At 45.5% G+C, this 16,142-nt stretch overlaps 1 protein-coding gene across 3 annotated transcripts in view; it reads right to left on the bottom strand.

Moving 5' to 3' along the window:
- The window catches only part of LOC106566949 (agrin), a 400,773-nt gene that overhangs the window by 81,996 nt on the left and 302,635 nt on the right, over positions 1 to 16,142 (bottom strand). For all 3 annotated transcript variants that reach the window (XM_082960174.1, XM_082960173.1, XM_082960175.1), the window contains 6 exons: positions 15,967 to 16,072; positions 13,739 to 13,858; positions 13,035 to 13,199; positions 4,583 to 4,726; positions 466 to 590; positions 177 to 282 (listed from right to left, as the gene is read on the bottom strand). In XM_082960174.1, the coding sequence (XP_082816300.1) occupies positions 177 to 282; positions 466 to 590; positions 4,583 to 4,726; positions 13,035 to 13,199; positions 13,739 to 13,858; positions 15,967 to 16,072 (766 nt within the window). The remainder of the gene's footprint in view (positions 1 to 176; positions 283 to 465; positions 591 to 4,582; positions 4,727 to 13,034; positions 13,200 to 13,738; positions 13,859 to 15,966; positions 16,073 to 16,142) is intronic.

Raw genomic sequence — 16,142 nt, 5'->3', positions numbered from 1 at the left:
CACCAACCACAAAGAGGACACAACCCATACCCTAGTCTCTTGGCTTTGACAAGGAGAGAGAGAGGACAGTTGGTCTTTCCAACGCCTGTGGCGTTATTCATTATCTTTTGATATGGGCCTGACAACAGGAGTTGGACATCCCCTAGTATGATGTATGGAGGCCAGACAGAGCTCACCTGTGCACTGGCCAAAGTGTTCCACTCTGATGTGCTTGTCCCGCCTACAGGAAATGGTGCTCAGCTGGCACTGGTCAGCGTAGGTCACCCCATCAGAGCCACACACCTGCTCAGGAAAAAAAATGGAAACAGGCTAGGATCACAACTTGTTAACTCTATGCCTGCTTACTACTGACCACTTTAGGCCGATCACAAGCTCAGCAGTTCCAGATAAAGTGTTCTGGATTCTGTGATGAACGTCTGACAGTATAGACTGATGGGTCATAGAGAAGATAATGTAAAGGCTCACCTTGGTCTTGTTCTTCTCGTCACAGTCGGGCGAGGGGCATTCACAGTGGGCTTGGCCATTGACCTCAACACAAGACGCGCCAAACTTGCAGTCCAGCTCATTACATGAGGTTGGGGCATCAGCACCTGGGATGGGAATGAAGGGGTTAAAATCAACTCATGGGTCAATGGATACCATCACTGTCCATCATATGAATGTGTATTCCTGGTCCAAATCATGATGCTGACATTAGCATGTGAGCTTGGTACTTTTAACTGCTCTGAACCCTAGTTGATAATCACCATAATCATTTATATGCATAGTACTACTTCCACATACAGGGAGGTCCAAAAGTAATGGGACTACTGTTGTTGTTTTGGCTCTGTACTTCAGCCCTTTGGATTTTAAGTGATACAATGACTATGAGGTTAAGGTGCAGACTGTCAGCTTTAATTTGAGGGTATTTTCATTAGCAATTACAGCACTTTTTGTACATAGTACCCCCATTTCAAAGGACCAAAAGTATTGGGGCAAATTCAGTTATATGTTTATTAAAGTAGTAAAAAAAGTATTTGGTCCAATATTCATAGCATGTAATGACTACATCAAGCTTGTGACTTTTTACACATTTGTTGGATGCAGTTTGTTTTGGTTGTGTTTCAGATTATTTTGTGCCCAATACAAATGAATTATGTATTGTGTCAATTGGAGTCACTTTTATTGTAAATAAGAATAGAATATGCTTCTACATTAATGTGGATCTACCATGATCACGAATAGTCCTGAATGAATCATCAATAATGATGAGTGAGAAAGTTGCATACGCACAAATGTCATACCCCCCCAAAAATGCTAACCTCCCCTGTGAAAAGTTAGCATGTCTTGGGGGTATGATATAAAATGCTAACCTCTCCTGTGAAAAGTTAGCATGTCTTGGGGGTATGATATAAAATGCTAACCTCCCGTGTGAAAAGTTAGCATGTCTTGGGGGTATGATATTTCTGTCTGTAACTTTCTCACTCATCCTTATTCACACAGTCATTGTATCGTTTCAAATCCAGTGCTGGAGTACAGAGCCAAAACAACAAAACATTTGTCACTGTCCCAATACTCTTGGAGTTCACTGTATAGAAACATGAGTAGGTTATGCAGATTAAATATTGTTATGCTTTCCATACGCGATTATATTAATAATGAATCTTTAGTATAAAGTAAATATGTGGACTCTTTTCAAGACAATAAAAAAAGGATTTGATCTCATTCTGTCATGTTTTTTGGGTCAGGCGCCTACACAGCACTGATCACTGGTACTTTGACCAAGGAACCGGTTTGAAGCAACCACTGGTTTGCCTCAGCAGTAACAACAGGGGCTTGTGCTAAGAATCATTGCCATGAGCCCCTGAGGCATCAAGTGTGGGCTCTCCTCTCTGCGCTGACCTTACCGTGGTGCAGAGAGCCTCCTCTCGGCTTTCATGTGCTGCACCCCCCCCCCACCCCACTTTGTGCTGGGACTATTGACTTCATTAAGCACTTGACTTCCTGTCAATAGCTGCCGGTGGGTCTTAACGAGACAGTGCCCAGATAACACAGCGGGAGCTTACCTTCCCTCTCATCAACTGGAGTTGTGTGTATTCATTAGGTTAGATTGCCATTCATCCAGACATTAGAATGGAGGGCTAAATTAATGGATACTGGATACATTTCCCAAATATTGTATTAAGTACACCCATCTAGTACCAAGTCGGACTCCCCTTTGATTTCAGAACAGCCTGAATTATTTGGGGGAAGGATTCTACAAAGTGTGGCATTCAAACATTGCTCATTTCATATCAAGAGACCTAACGTGTGCCAGGAAAACATTCCTCACACCATTGTAACCACCAGCCTGTACATCAGGCAGGATGGAGCCATGGACTCATGCTGCTTTCACCAAATTCTGACTCTGCCATCAGCATGACAAAACAGGAACTGGGATTCGTCGGACCAGGCAATGTTTTTTCACTCCTAAATTGTCCAGTGTTGGCGATCTTGTCACGGCTGTTTGAAGGAGCGGACCAAAATGCAGCGTGTTCGTAGTTCCACATATTTATTAAACGTGAAACTAAATGCAATACACTTAAATACTTGAATATACAAAAACAAAAAACCGTGACGCAGAGAGGAAAACACACTACTCAAAAGATAACCCACAAACAACAATGAGAAAAAACCCTACTTAAATATGATCTCTAATCAGAGGCAATGAGGATCAGCTGCCTCCAATTAGAGATCAACCCCAAACAATCCCAACATAGAAATAGAAAACTAGAACAAAACATAGAAATAGAAAACATAGAACAACCCAAAACACCCCCTGTCACGCCCTGCCCTATTCTACTATAGAAAATTACATCATACTAGGGTCAGGACGTGACAGATCTTGTGCCCACTGGAGCCGCTTCTTCTTCTTTTTAGCTGATAGGAGTGGAACCCTCTGCTGCATTATAGCCCATCCGTGACAAGGACCGACGAGTTGTGCGTTCCGAGATGGTGCAGTACAACAGTGGTGTGCAGAACAGCGTTATTTGCCAGTTTGTGACCTGCCTGTTAGCTTGTACGATTCTTGCCATTCTTCTTCTACCTCTCTCATCAACGAGCTGTTTTCACCCACAGGACTGCCGCTGACTGGATGTTTTTTTGTTTGTCCTACCATTTTCTGTAAACCCTAGACACTGGGGCCTCCCGAGTGGCACAGTGGTATAAGGCACTGCATCGCAGTGCTAGCTGTGCCACTAGAGATTCTGGTTCGAGTCCAGGATCTGCCGCAGCCAGCCGTGACCGGGAGACCCAAGGGGCAGCGCACAATTGGCCCAGCGTCGTCCGGGTTAGGGGAGGGTTTGGCGGGCAGGGATGTTCTTGTCCCATCGCGCACTAGCGACTCCTGTGGCAGGCCGGGCGCAATGCACGCTGACACGGTTGCCAGGTGTATGGTGTTTCCTCTGACACATTGGTGCGGCTGGCTTCCTTAAGCGGGCATTGTGTCAAGAAGCAGTGCAGCTTGGCTGGGTTGTGTTTCGGAGGACGCATGGCTCTCGACCTTCGCCTCTCCTGAGTCTGTACGGGAGTTGCAGCGATGGGACAAGACTGTAACTACCAACTGGTTCCCATGAAATTGGGGAGAAAAAAGGATAAAAAAAATAAAACCCTAGACACTGTCGTGCGTGAAAAACCCAGGAGGACGGACGTTTCTGAGGTACTGGAACCGGCGCACCTGACTCAATGTTTGTAGGAGAAAACCATTTTTGTGAATGGGGTTGTGTACTTAATAAAGTGAGTATTAGTGCTTAACATGATATTTCCCATTCTGATTTGTTTTTCCTTCAAATAACAGAATGAAAAATTACAGCTACAACAGTAGCCATTGTTGTCAAAGACTCCAGCCACCCTAGTCATAGACTGTTCTCTCTGCTACTGCACGGCAAGCGGTACCGGAGCGCCAAGTCCAGGTCCAAGAGGCTTCTAAACAGCTTCTACCCCCAAGCCATAACATTCAGACTCCTGAACATCTAATCAAATGGCTACCAAGACTATTTGCATTGCCTCCCCCCTCCCTATTTTACTCCGCTGCTACTCTCTGTTGTCATCATCTATGCATAGTCACTTTAATAACTCTACCTTCATGTACATATTACCTCAATTACCTCGACTAACCCGTGCCCCCGCACATTGACTCTGTACCGGTACCCCCCTGTATATAGTCTCACTATTGTTATTTTACTGCTGCTTTTGAATTACTTGTTCATTTTATTTATTCATTTGTAAAAAAAATTTTTTACTGCATTGTTGGTTAGGGGCTCGTAAGTAAGCATTTCACTGTAAGGTCTACACCTGTTGTATTCGGCGCATGTGACTAATACAATACAATTTGAATTGATTTTTATTGTACTGCAGCCGCTTCAGTTTCTGCTACTTCTTAATGCTGATAAAACAGGTGGCTTAGAGAAAAAGCCATTGAGTTCATGATTTCAATTCTGCAAGCCGCTCCCTGGATGGAAAAGGAGTTACAGGGACGCGACAAGAGCCAAGGGGTTGCCATGCTCTGTCGGTGGCACGGTGAGTTAGCAGGTGGCGCACGTCAGTCAGCAGGGGCTCCCCGTACCTGTGTCGCAGCCGCTTCTGCCCATCTTACTGCCATCGGGGCACACATTGCATTTCATGCCCTTCACTCCAGTCTTGCAGGAGCACAGACCTGACATCTGCTCGCAGTCGTCCCTCACCGAGCCCACTGTGTCACAGTTACACGCTGGAACACCGAGGGAGAGAAAGAAAGAGAGGAAGGGAGATATAAATAGGGAGAAGGAGGGAATGGAGGAAGAGAGACAGGGAGAGAGATGGAAACAAAAGGGTAAGTGGTACTTAATGACATACAGTGAATAACAATCCACCTGTTCACCACAATGCAATATAAAGAATATTGATTATCCAGCTTAAATCTTTCAATAAAACACTTCAAGATTTTCTATTGGGCTTTTCAGTTCGGAACTAGACTTAATCTATGTCATAGAAACCAGCCCCTCACACACACAAACTCAGGCCGCCTCAGAAGGGACCCCTAGGTTGATGTAAATCTTAGCGCCTCGGTGTCGGGGACTGGAGTCAGGGATAGTTCAGGCAGAGGCCAGCCAGAGTCCTGAGGCAAGAGGGTAGATGGGCCAATAAGATCACAGAGTGCCTCCAGGCCCCAAGGAACAACATCAACCCCATCAAACCCCATCATGTTCCTGGAATCAATGTTTTCCCCCCTGCTGAACTCTGTACTGATGTGTGTACTGTTCGCTTGTCCGTGGGTAAACCTCACAGGTCAGGCTACAGCGGAGACGGATAAAAGCTCCTGCTGTGGACTAAATAGCTCAGCGGGTCTTCTACTGTATTGCCAAGAACTCTTTTCACAAGTAGGATAGTATTCAAAAAGGATTATGGACACACAGCCACACAAAGGAATTGAGTCAATGTCAAGTGCAATTGTGTGACAGCTTTGACAAAACTCTGATTCTTGTGTCTCTGTGTTTTTCTTTCAAGAGGTTATATTATGTAAATCTAGTCATTTTTCTTCCTATGACATCCTTGGCTGCAACAATAAGCATTCATTTTTCAACTTAATCTCTTTACAGCCAAGTGCTACACTTAACTAATATAACATATAATATATGCCATTAAGAAGCAGCTTTTATCCAAAGCGTCTTACAGAAGGGCATGCACACATTTATGTATTGCTGGCCGCAGCGGGAGCCAATGATCCTTGAATTACAAGCGCCATAGTCTTGTAACTGTACGACACAGGAACATTGCTTCATTTGAGCTGGATCCTGCCGGAAGAGGATCCGGCACCTCACTGTTTTGGATTGTTTCATTACGGATCCTATTTGGCCAGATCCGGTTCCTTTCGTAGCTTGAAAAATAATTGTAACTTTTTGCAATGTAAACATTTTGATAAAAGCGTTCAAAGTTATTTTGAGTTTCCTCAATATTCTAAGAGTTGATTCCGGCTTATGGTTTGCGCAACACTGCAACCAACACTGAACCAAAATATACTGCTCAAAAAAATTAAGGGAACACATCCTAGATCTGAATGAAATAAATAATCTTATTAAATACTTTTTTCTTTACATAGTTGAATGTGCTGACAACAAAATCACACAAAAATAATCAATGGAAATCCAATTTATCAACCCATGGAGGTCTGGATTTGGAGTCACACTCAAAATTAAAGTGGAAAACCACACTACAGGCTGATCCAACTTTGATGTAATGTCCTTAAAACAAGTCAAAATGAGGCTCAGTAGTGTGTGTGGCCTCCACGTGCCTGTATGACTTCCCTACAACGCCTGGGCATGCTCCTGATGAGGTGGCGGATGGTCTCCTGAGGGATCTCCTCCCAGACCTGGACTAAAGCATCCGCCAACTCCTGGACAGTCTGTGGTGCAACGTGGCGTTGGTGGATGGAGCGAGACATGATGTCCCAGATGTGCTCAATTGGATTCAGGTCTGGGGAACGGGCAGGCCAGTCCATAGCATCAATGCCTTCCTCTTGCAGGAACTGCTGACACACTCCAGCCACATGAGGTCTAGCATTGTCTTGCATTAGGAGGAACCCAGGGCCAACCGCACCAGCATATGGTCTCACAAGGGGTCTGAGGATCTCATCTCGGTGCCTAATGGCAGTCAGGCTACCTCTGGCGAGCACATGGAGGGCTGTGCGGCCCCCCAAAGAAATGCCACCCCACACCATGACTGACCCACCGCCAAACAGGTCATGCTGGAGGATGTTGCAGGCAGCAGAACGTTCTCCACGGCGTCTCCAGACTCTGTCACGTCTGTCACATGTGCTCAGTGTGAACCTGCTTTCATCTGTGAAGAGCACAGGGCGCCAGTGGCAAATTTGCCAATCTTGGTGTTCTCTGGCAAATGCCAAACGTCCTGCACGGTGTTGGGCTGTAAGCACAACCCCCACCTGTGGATGTCGGGCCCTCATACCACCCTCATGGAGTCTGTTTCTGACCGTTTGAGCAGACACATGCACATTTGTGGCCTGCTGGAGGTCATTTTGCAGGGCTCTGGCAGTGCTCCTCCTGCTCCTCCTTGCACAAAGGCGGAGGTAGCGGTCCTGCTGCTGGGTTGTTGCCCTCCTACGGCCTCCTCCACGTCTCCTGATGTACTGGCCTGTCTCCTGGTAGCGCCTCCATGCTCTGGACACTACGCTGACAGACACAGCAAACCTTCTTGCCACAGCTCGCATTGATGTGCCATCCTGGATGAGCTGCACTACCTGAGCCACTTGTGTGGGTTGTAGACTCCGTCTCATGCTACCGCTAGAGTGAAATCACCGCCAGCATTCAAAAGTGACCAAAACATCAGCCAGGAAGCATAGGAACTGAGAAGTGGTCTGTGGTCCCCACCTGCAGAACCACTCCTTTATTGGGGGTGTCTTGCTAATTGCCTATAATTTCCACCTGTTGTCTATTCCATTTGCACAACAGCATGTGAAATGTATTGTCAATCAGTGTTGCTTCCTAAGTGGACAGTTTGATTTCACAGAAGTGTGATTGACTTGGAGTTACATTGTGTTGTTTAAGTGTTCCCTTTATTTTTTTGAGCAGTGTATAAACGCAACATGGAACAATTTCAAAACATTTACTGAAGTGGCTTCCCGAGTGGACCACTGCATCGCAGTACTAGCTTTGCCACTAGAGATTCTGGGTTCGAGTCCAGGCTCTGTCGCAGCCGGCCACGACCGGGAGACCCATAGGGCGGCGCACAATTGGCCCAGTGTCGTCCGGGTTAGGGGAGGGTTTGGCCGGCAGGGATGTTCTTGTCTCATCACGCACTAGCGACTCCTGTGGCGTGCTGGGCGCAGTGCACGCTGACACGGTCGCCAGGTGTATGGTGTTTCCTCCAACACATTGGTGCGACTGGCTTCCGGGTTAAGTGGGCATGCGTCAAGAAGCAGTGCGACTTGGTTGGGTTGTGTTTCGGAGGACGCACGGCCTCTCAATCTTAGGCTCTCCTGAGTCCGTACGGGAGTTGCAGCGATGGGACAAGACTGTAAATACCAATTGGATACCATGAAATTGGGGAGAGAATCTGTTAAAAATATATATATATTTTTACTTACAGTTCATATAAGGAAATCAGTCAATTTAAATAAATTCATTAGGCCCTAACCTATGGGTTTCACATGACTGGAAATACAGATATGCATCTGTTGGTCACATATACAGTCAATCAATCAAATGTGTTTATAAAGCCCTTCTGACATCAGCTGATGTCACAAAGTGCTGCACAGAAACCCAGCCTAAAACCCCAAACAGCAAGCAATGCAGGTGTAGAAGCACGGTGGCTAGGAAAAACTCCCTAGAAAGGCGGAACCAAGGAAGAAACCTAGAGAGGAACCAGGCTATGAGGAGTGGCCAGTCCTCTTCTGGCTGTGCCGGGTGGAGATTATCACAGAACATGGCCAAGATGTTCAAATGTTCATAGATGACCAGCAGGGTCAAATAATAATAATCACAGTGGTTGTAGAGGGTGCAACAGGTCAGCACCTCAGGACTAAATGTCAGTTGGCTTTTCATAGCCGATCATTCAGAGTATCTCTACCACTCCTGCTGTCTCTAGAGAGTTGAAAACAGCAGGTCTGGGACAAGGTAGCATGTCCGGTAAACAGCTCAGGGTTCCATAGCCGTAGGCAGAACCGTTGAAACTGGAGCAGCAGTACGACCAGGTGGACTGGGGACAGCAAGGAGTCATCAGGCCAGGTAGTCCTGAGGCATGGTCCTAGGGCTCAGGTCCTCCCAGAGAGAGACAAAAAAAAGAGAGAAAAAGAGAGAGAGAGAGTTAGAGAGAGCATACTTAAATTCACACAGGACACCAGATAAGACAGGAGAAATATTCCAGATATAACAGACTGACCATAGCCCCCCGTGCCTTTGGAAAGTATTCAGACCCATGACTTTTTCCACATTTTGTTAGGTTACATCCTTATCCTAAAATTGATTAAATCGTTTTTTTCCCTCATCAATCTACACACATAATGACAAAGCAAAATCAGGTTGACATTTTTGCTAATTTATTAAAAATAAAAACTGAAATATCACATTTACATAAGCATTCAGACCCTTTACTCAGTACTTTGATGACGTACCTTTGGCAGCGGTTACAGCATAGAGTCTTCTTGGGTATCACGCTACAAGCTTGGCACACCTGTATTTGGGGAGTTTCTCCCATTCTTCTCTGCAGATCCTCTCAAGCTTTTTCAGGTTGGATTGGGGAGAGTCACTGCACAGCTATTTTCAGGTCATTCCAGAGATGTTCGATCGGGTTCAAGTCCGGGCTCTAGCTGGGCCACTCAAGGACATTCAGCCACTCCTGCATTGTCTTGGCTGTGTGCTTAGGGTCTCGTTGTCCTGTTGGAAGATTAACCTTCACCCCAGTCTGAGGTCCTGAGCGCTCTGGAGCAGGTTTTCATCAAGGATCTCTCTGTACTTTGTTCCGTTCATCTTTCCCTCGATCCTGACTAGTCTCCCAGTCCCTGCCGCTGAAAAACATCCCCACAGCATGATGCTGCCAACACAATGCTTCACTGTAGGGATGATGCCAAGTTTCCTCCAGACGTGACGCTTGACATTCAGGCCAAAAGGTTCAATCTTGGTTTCATCAGACCAGAGAATCTTGTTTCTCATCGTCTGAGAGTCTTTAGGTGCCTTTTGGCAAACTCCAAGCGGGCTGTCATGTGCCTTTTACTGAGGAGTGGCTTTCGTCTGGTCACACTACCATAAAGGCCTGATTGGTGGAGTGCTACAGAGACGGTTGTCTTTCTAGATGGTTCTCCCAACTCCACAGAGGAACTCTGGAGCTCTGTCAGAGTGACCATCGGGTTCTTGGTCAACTCCCTGACCAAGCCCTTCTCACCCGATTGCTCAGTTTGGCCGAGCGGCCAGCTCTAGGAAGTGTCTTGGTGGTACCAAACTTCTTCAATTTAAGAATGATGGAGGCCACTGTGTTCTTGGGAACCTTGAATGCTGCAGACATTTTTTGGTACCCTTCCCCAGATATGTGCCTCGACACAATCCTGTGTCGGAGCTCTGCGGAAAATTCCTTCGACCTCATGGCTTGGTTTGTGCTCTGACATGCACTGTCAACTGTTGGACCTAATATAGACAGGTGTGTGCCTTTCTAAATCATGTCCAATCAATTGAATTTACCACATGTGGACTCCAATGAAGTTGTAGAAACATCTCAAGGATGATCAATGAAAACAGGATGCACCTGAGCTCAATTTCAAGTCTTATAGCAAAGGGTCCGAATACTTATGTAAATAAGGTATTTCTGTTTTTTTATTTGTAATACATTTTCCAACATTTCTAAAAAACGGTTCATTTGTCATTACGGGGTATTGTGTGTAGATTGCTGAGGATATTTACATTATTTAATCCATTTTAGAAAAAGGCTGTAATGTAACAAAATGTGAAAAAAGTGAAGGGGTCTGAATACTTTCTGAATGCACCATACCTTAAAAAAAAGGTAGGGGTGTGGATCAGAAAACCAGTCAGTATCTGGTGTGACCACCATTTGCCTCATGCAGCATGACACATCTCCTTTGCATAGATTTGATCAGGCTGTTGATTGTGGCCTGTGGAATGTTGTCCCACCTCTTCAATGGCTGTGTGAAGTTGCTGGATATTGACATGAACTGGAACATGCTGTCATACATGTCGATCCAGAGCATCCCAAAAATGCTCAATGGGTGACATGTCTGGGGAGTATGAAGGCCAGGGAAGAACTGGGACATTTTCAGTTTCCAGGAATTGTGTACAGATTCTTGCAACATGGGCCCGTGCATTATCATGCTGAAAGACGAGATGATGGCGGCTGTCACGTCCTGACCTTTGTAAGAGGTCATTTTCCACAGTAGAATGGTCAGGGCATGACAGGTGGGTGTTTTGGGGTGGTTTTGGTTTTCTGTTTCTATGTGGGGTGTTCTAGATTTCTATTTCTATGTTTTTGTTTTCTATGTTTTGGCCAGGTATGGTTTCCAATCAGAGGCAGCTGTCTATCGTTGTCTCTGATTGGAAGCCATAAATAGGCAGCCTGTTTTTCATGTGTGGGTGTGGGTAGTTGTTTTTCGTTTAGTCAAGTGTACCTTACGGAACTGTTGTCGGTCGTTTGTTGTTTTGTTTAAGTGTTTTTCATTAAAGAAAAGAATGAGCACTATACACGCTGCGCCTTGGTCTCCTTTAGACGACCCACGTTACAGCGGCGGATGAATGGCATGACAATGGGCCTCAGATTCTCGTCATGGTATCTCTGTGCATTCAAATAGTTTTTGTTGTCCGCAGCTTTTGCCTGCCCATACCATAACCCCACCATGTGGCACTCTGTACACAACGTTGACACAACGTTGACCGCTCCCCCACACAACACCATACACGCCGTCTGCCATCTGCATGGAACAGTTGAAACCAGGATTCACCCGTGAGAAGCACACTACTCCAGAGTGCCAGTTGTCATCAAAGGTGAGCATTTGCCCACTAAAGTCGGTTACGACGTCGAATTGCAGTCAGGTCATGACCCTGGTGAGGACAACGAGCACGCAGATTAGCTTCCCTGAGATGGTTTCTGACAGTTTGGTTGTTTCTTCGGTTGTGCAAACCCACAGTTTCACCAACTGTCTGGGTGGCTGTGTAATGATCATGCGGTTTAATCAGCTTCTGATATGCCATACCAGTCAGGTTGATGGATTATCTTGGCAAATAAGAATTCTCACTAAGAGGGATATGCACAAATTAGAGAAATAAGGTTTTTGTGCATGTGGAACATTTCTGGGATAATTTATTTCAGCTCATGAAACAACATGGGACCAACACTTTACATGTTTGGATTATAGTTTTGCTCAGTGTATGTTTGAGACCAACGCGTGGCTGTGTGAGAAGTGCGCCTGTATCTCTCACAGAACTACAATGAGATTCACTTTATATGATCTCTCTCCCTCTCTCTGCTCTGATAGACATGAGCCTGCAACTCTCATCTCTCCAGCGTTGCACTTCATAATTTATTTCCTGATAGAATCATAACTGAGGGAAGGGTGCTGGAGGTGCCGCAGCACCCCTGATGCATTGAAATACATTTGCCAAAGTTATAGAATTACTACTATCTGTTCAGAAACAAATAAAACAAACAAATACAAAAAACAAATCATTCAGAATAACACCATGAGAAGGCCTATAACTTATCAATAACTTCTGAAAAAAAATAGCTGTGGATTTTGTGTAGCCCAATAACAAAGCATAGCCGACAGTTGGGAACACGCAGCAAATCTGTCAGTGAACAGTATGCAGACAAAACAGGCCTTTTTTTCAAATACAATCGCAGGAAAACATAGGTTGGAAAGCAAATGGCTCCTGCTGAGAAGAGAACACTATGCTGTAGGCTACCAAAATATTAGATCAACGTCCAAATAGTGTTTTACAAAGTAAAACAAGAGACAGATAGGCTTCTGGCATGAACGCATCGGTCATCACCGGCCCGTGCCCTGCGCATCATTGGGCGAGTCAGGGAAACTGGAAAGCATTTTTAGAAAAATAATTTCCTCCTCATATTGTAACCTACAATATGTGTTTCACCACACACCTAGGCTATTGATGGTTTCAAGACAAGGTCGTTTATATTGATATTGATCATTTGTGCAGTATTAAAGATTCTGCCAAGTCTCCAGTCATGTAAAATGGTGCAGAGTTGCATGAAATGCGTTTATAAAAAGCAACATTTTTCCCAGACCCTAGGTTACTAAAACTGTACCCCATGTGTGCAACTTCTGTAAGCGCCTATACTCTACTGCTCTATACCACTATGCAAATGCGATGCTATGCATGTAATGCTTTATTATAAAGATACATCAGAGCTACCCAGGTCACCCTCCTCTCGTGCTCACTTTTTGTTCCAGCACCTCCCGATTTACAAATGAAGCAGTGCACAGGACCAAAACTCTTCTGTTCCCTACATCAGGACAGTTAATGTGAAGAAAACAGAAAGCAGCGAAGTAGGAGGAGGTCTCTTACGTGTGCAGCCGCTCAAGTTCTCTGTGACGATGCCGCGGAAGTTCCAGAAGCCTGGATCGCAGCGGTCACACTTCTGTCCCCCGACGCCGGGCTTGCAGGAGCACTGGCCGCTGTCCGGGTCACATGTCCCCTTGTAGGAGCCATACGGGTTACACTGGCACGTACCTGGGGACAGAATAAGGATAGGACTGAATGGATGATTTCATTAATGAGATAATTTTACACAGCTACAACATCAAAACAACAACTCTCCAGTCTGAGTCAATGCCAGAGGGGGATCAGATGGACCACTAAAGGACGGTTTCCCAGAAACTGATTAAGCTTAGTCCGGGATTCAATTCCATATCTCAACTGAAAGCAGTAGAGGCTGCTGAAGGGAGGACGGCTCATAATAATGGCTGGAATGGAGTTTAATGGCTGCAATGGTGTGAATGGTATCAAACACGTGTTTGATTCCATTCCATCCGCTCCAGCCATTATTATGACCCGTCCTCCCCTCAGCAGCACTGACTGAAAGAGCTTTTAGTCCAGTACTAGACTTGAATCTGTGTCCTGGAAACCGGCCCTATACGTAGACCTTCAGATATCACTTTATATGCAGGTTTTCCTTTCCAGCAAATGTATGCTAGGCTGTTTGTGATGGATATAATACAAGTGGTCATAGGTGAGAGGTCAAATGTCAGGTAAGAGGTTGGCACACTTACTGGTGCATCCAGCGAGTCCCACACCAAGGGCCGCCGTCTTGTTGTCGCGGCAACAGCCGTAGACTGACTGAATACAGCGTTGTGGCGCTGTAAGCTCCGGCGGAGAGGTGGCGGAAATCGCTGATGAGATGGGAACGAGGATGGAACAAAAGAGGGAGAGAAGAAAAGATAAAACAAACTTTTTAGAGTGACAGTGAAGGCTCTTTTAAAAGGAATTAGAAGACACAATCTCTGAACAACATGCAACTTCTAGCAAACAATGAGGTTCACCTCGAGGGCCAGAGGTGAAAAGCTGGCATCCGGCTTCTAGATAACAACTCTACTTTCCCAATCCTGACAACGGCTCAAAATCAGGGAGAAATTATGCCATTACCTGAAAACAAACAATGGTGTGCCTAGTGGAACAGCTGACATTTGCCACATCCTAGGAGGCCTAATTCTCTTCATTTGTTCTCCTGTGAAATTGCAGCATGCGACACAACATCTCCACAAGCTTTCAGAAGCAGAAAACAACAAGTCTGCGGCTGAATGTGATGGACTGGGCCAATCTGTGAGCGTATGTATGTAGTTGTTTTGTCTGTGCGTGTGCCAAATTCCAAGCCGACGTGACAGCTCGAAAAGAAAACCGCATACAACACACCCTAAACAAATATGTTACCCAACAGAGACTTGTGTATAAGGGAAACGAGAGAGCGAGATGGAAGGATGGAGGGAAAAGAGGGAGGCAGGGGGGTGGTTCAACGGCCAAGGCAATATATTATCTTATCGCTCAAACTCTCTCCAGGCCTTGGATCAAAATGGCCTCCACTCTTTACTTCTTTCTTCCTCTCTTGTGTTTCTCATTTGGAGTTTGGAGACTGCAGATACCGGCCCATAAATCACACTCTTACTGGTGTGGATATGAGCCGAAGCCTAATGGTGATGACTTGCTCTTTCTTTTTTCAGTGCTTTCCCACTCCAGTGATGGGCTTTGGACACAGTTCATTAACTTGCCACTTTTCAGTGCTCCTGCTACTATCTGTACTGAGCCTATTAGGGCAAGGGAGAACTTTTAATTTCATATGTTCTTCAACCCTTCAAGGGTTTTCCTCTTCAGTGGCCATTGTCTGGCATAATGCAGTTCTCTCTGATGTGAGAGTATTACTCTCTCTATCTCAAGGTCTGCTGCTGCCGAGGCTCTGTACAGGTAGCCTTTGTATGTCTCCTAAGAGAGAATTGAGTGCCTCTGCACGTTGCAACGGTATATAGCACAGGATCTTTTTAGACCTCATGAAGACTGGAATCACTGACCTGGTTATCTGATAGAAAATGCAAAATAGGACAGCTTGAAAGTTCTTCAGAGACAGCTGTCATAGATCAAAGAACTCCCAGAGAACAACACATACGTTGTTTATAAACAACATAGGACAACAAGATCGTGTTGAGGTCAATCCCTGTTTGTTTTGTCTAGTTAGTGAAAGCCATCAGGACCTTTCTTGAGTGAGTTTGAAGGCTTGGAGGTCAAACCGTGGTCAAAGACAAGTTCCTCCATGTATAGCTAATGAATAAGGGCCCAATGTGATTCCCATTGATCTGAGCTTTTTGGGAGAAGAAGAGGACCCAGAGCTCTCACACCAATAGCACTCCACAAGAAAAGGGATTGATTATCCGCAGATGGTGGAGAAGCGTGACAGGAAGCGCCCAAAAAGCCAGCTTAGGAGGGACAACTCTACAGGGATGCGAGTGTGAAATCCGAGCGTATCGCTCTCTTCTCTCCCTTTCGTTTGCTCCCTCCCTCTTTTTTAGGACAGCAAGGAATCAAACAGGCTGCAGTGATCATACAGAATATTTTATGTGCCTTTGGCTTCACTCTGGCCTACTACAGAAGCGTCTCTATACTGCCTCTTCAGTTAAAGCTTGTGGTTTGCACTGCCAAGGCAGAGACTCGAGCATTACTAGTGTTCCCTACTGAACTGCCTAGCACCTGTGGTGGATGTCTCTAGAGAAATAGGAGCTTCTTCATGTTGAGCCATATGGAGCCACATTGAATCTGGGAAATTAAGCACTCACCAGCCAGCTTTGACACTGTGTTGGATATGTTACCACCAAAGTGCTATTCAGAAAAAACAACAGAATTTCTGGGCGTTGCTTTATGACAAAGTAGTACGCTGTATGAATCCTCTGTACGAGATGGGTTATTACTCTGGCTGATCTTAGATCATTTATGGTGGGATGTCCAGACAGCTCACCAGTGCAGGGTCCCTGATTCTGGATTAGCAGATGCCCTTGCCTTTCGCAACTGGCCTTCTTCATCTCACACTCGTTGCTGTAGGTCTTCCCATCTGAGCCACACACCTGAGGAGAATTGTAGTCATATGCATATGAATGCTGGAACATAGCAGCGTGTGATAGCAATTTAATTTCA

The sequence above is a fragment of the Salmo salar genome, chromosome 13, assembly GCF_965601325.2.
Source record: "Salmo salar chromosome 13, fSalSal1, whole genome shotgun sequence".
Lineage (NCBI taxonomy): Eukaryota > Metazoa > Chordata > Actinopteri > Salmoniformes > Salmonidae > Salmo > Salmo salar.
Note: the sequence above shows the minus strand (reverse complement) of the source record. Positions and strands in the feature narration are given on the sequence as shown.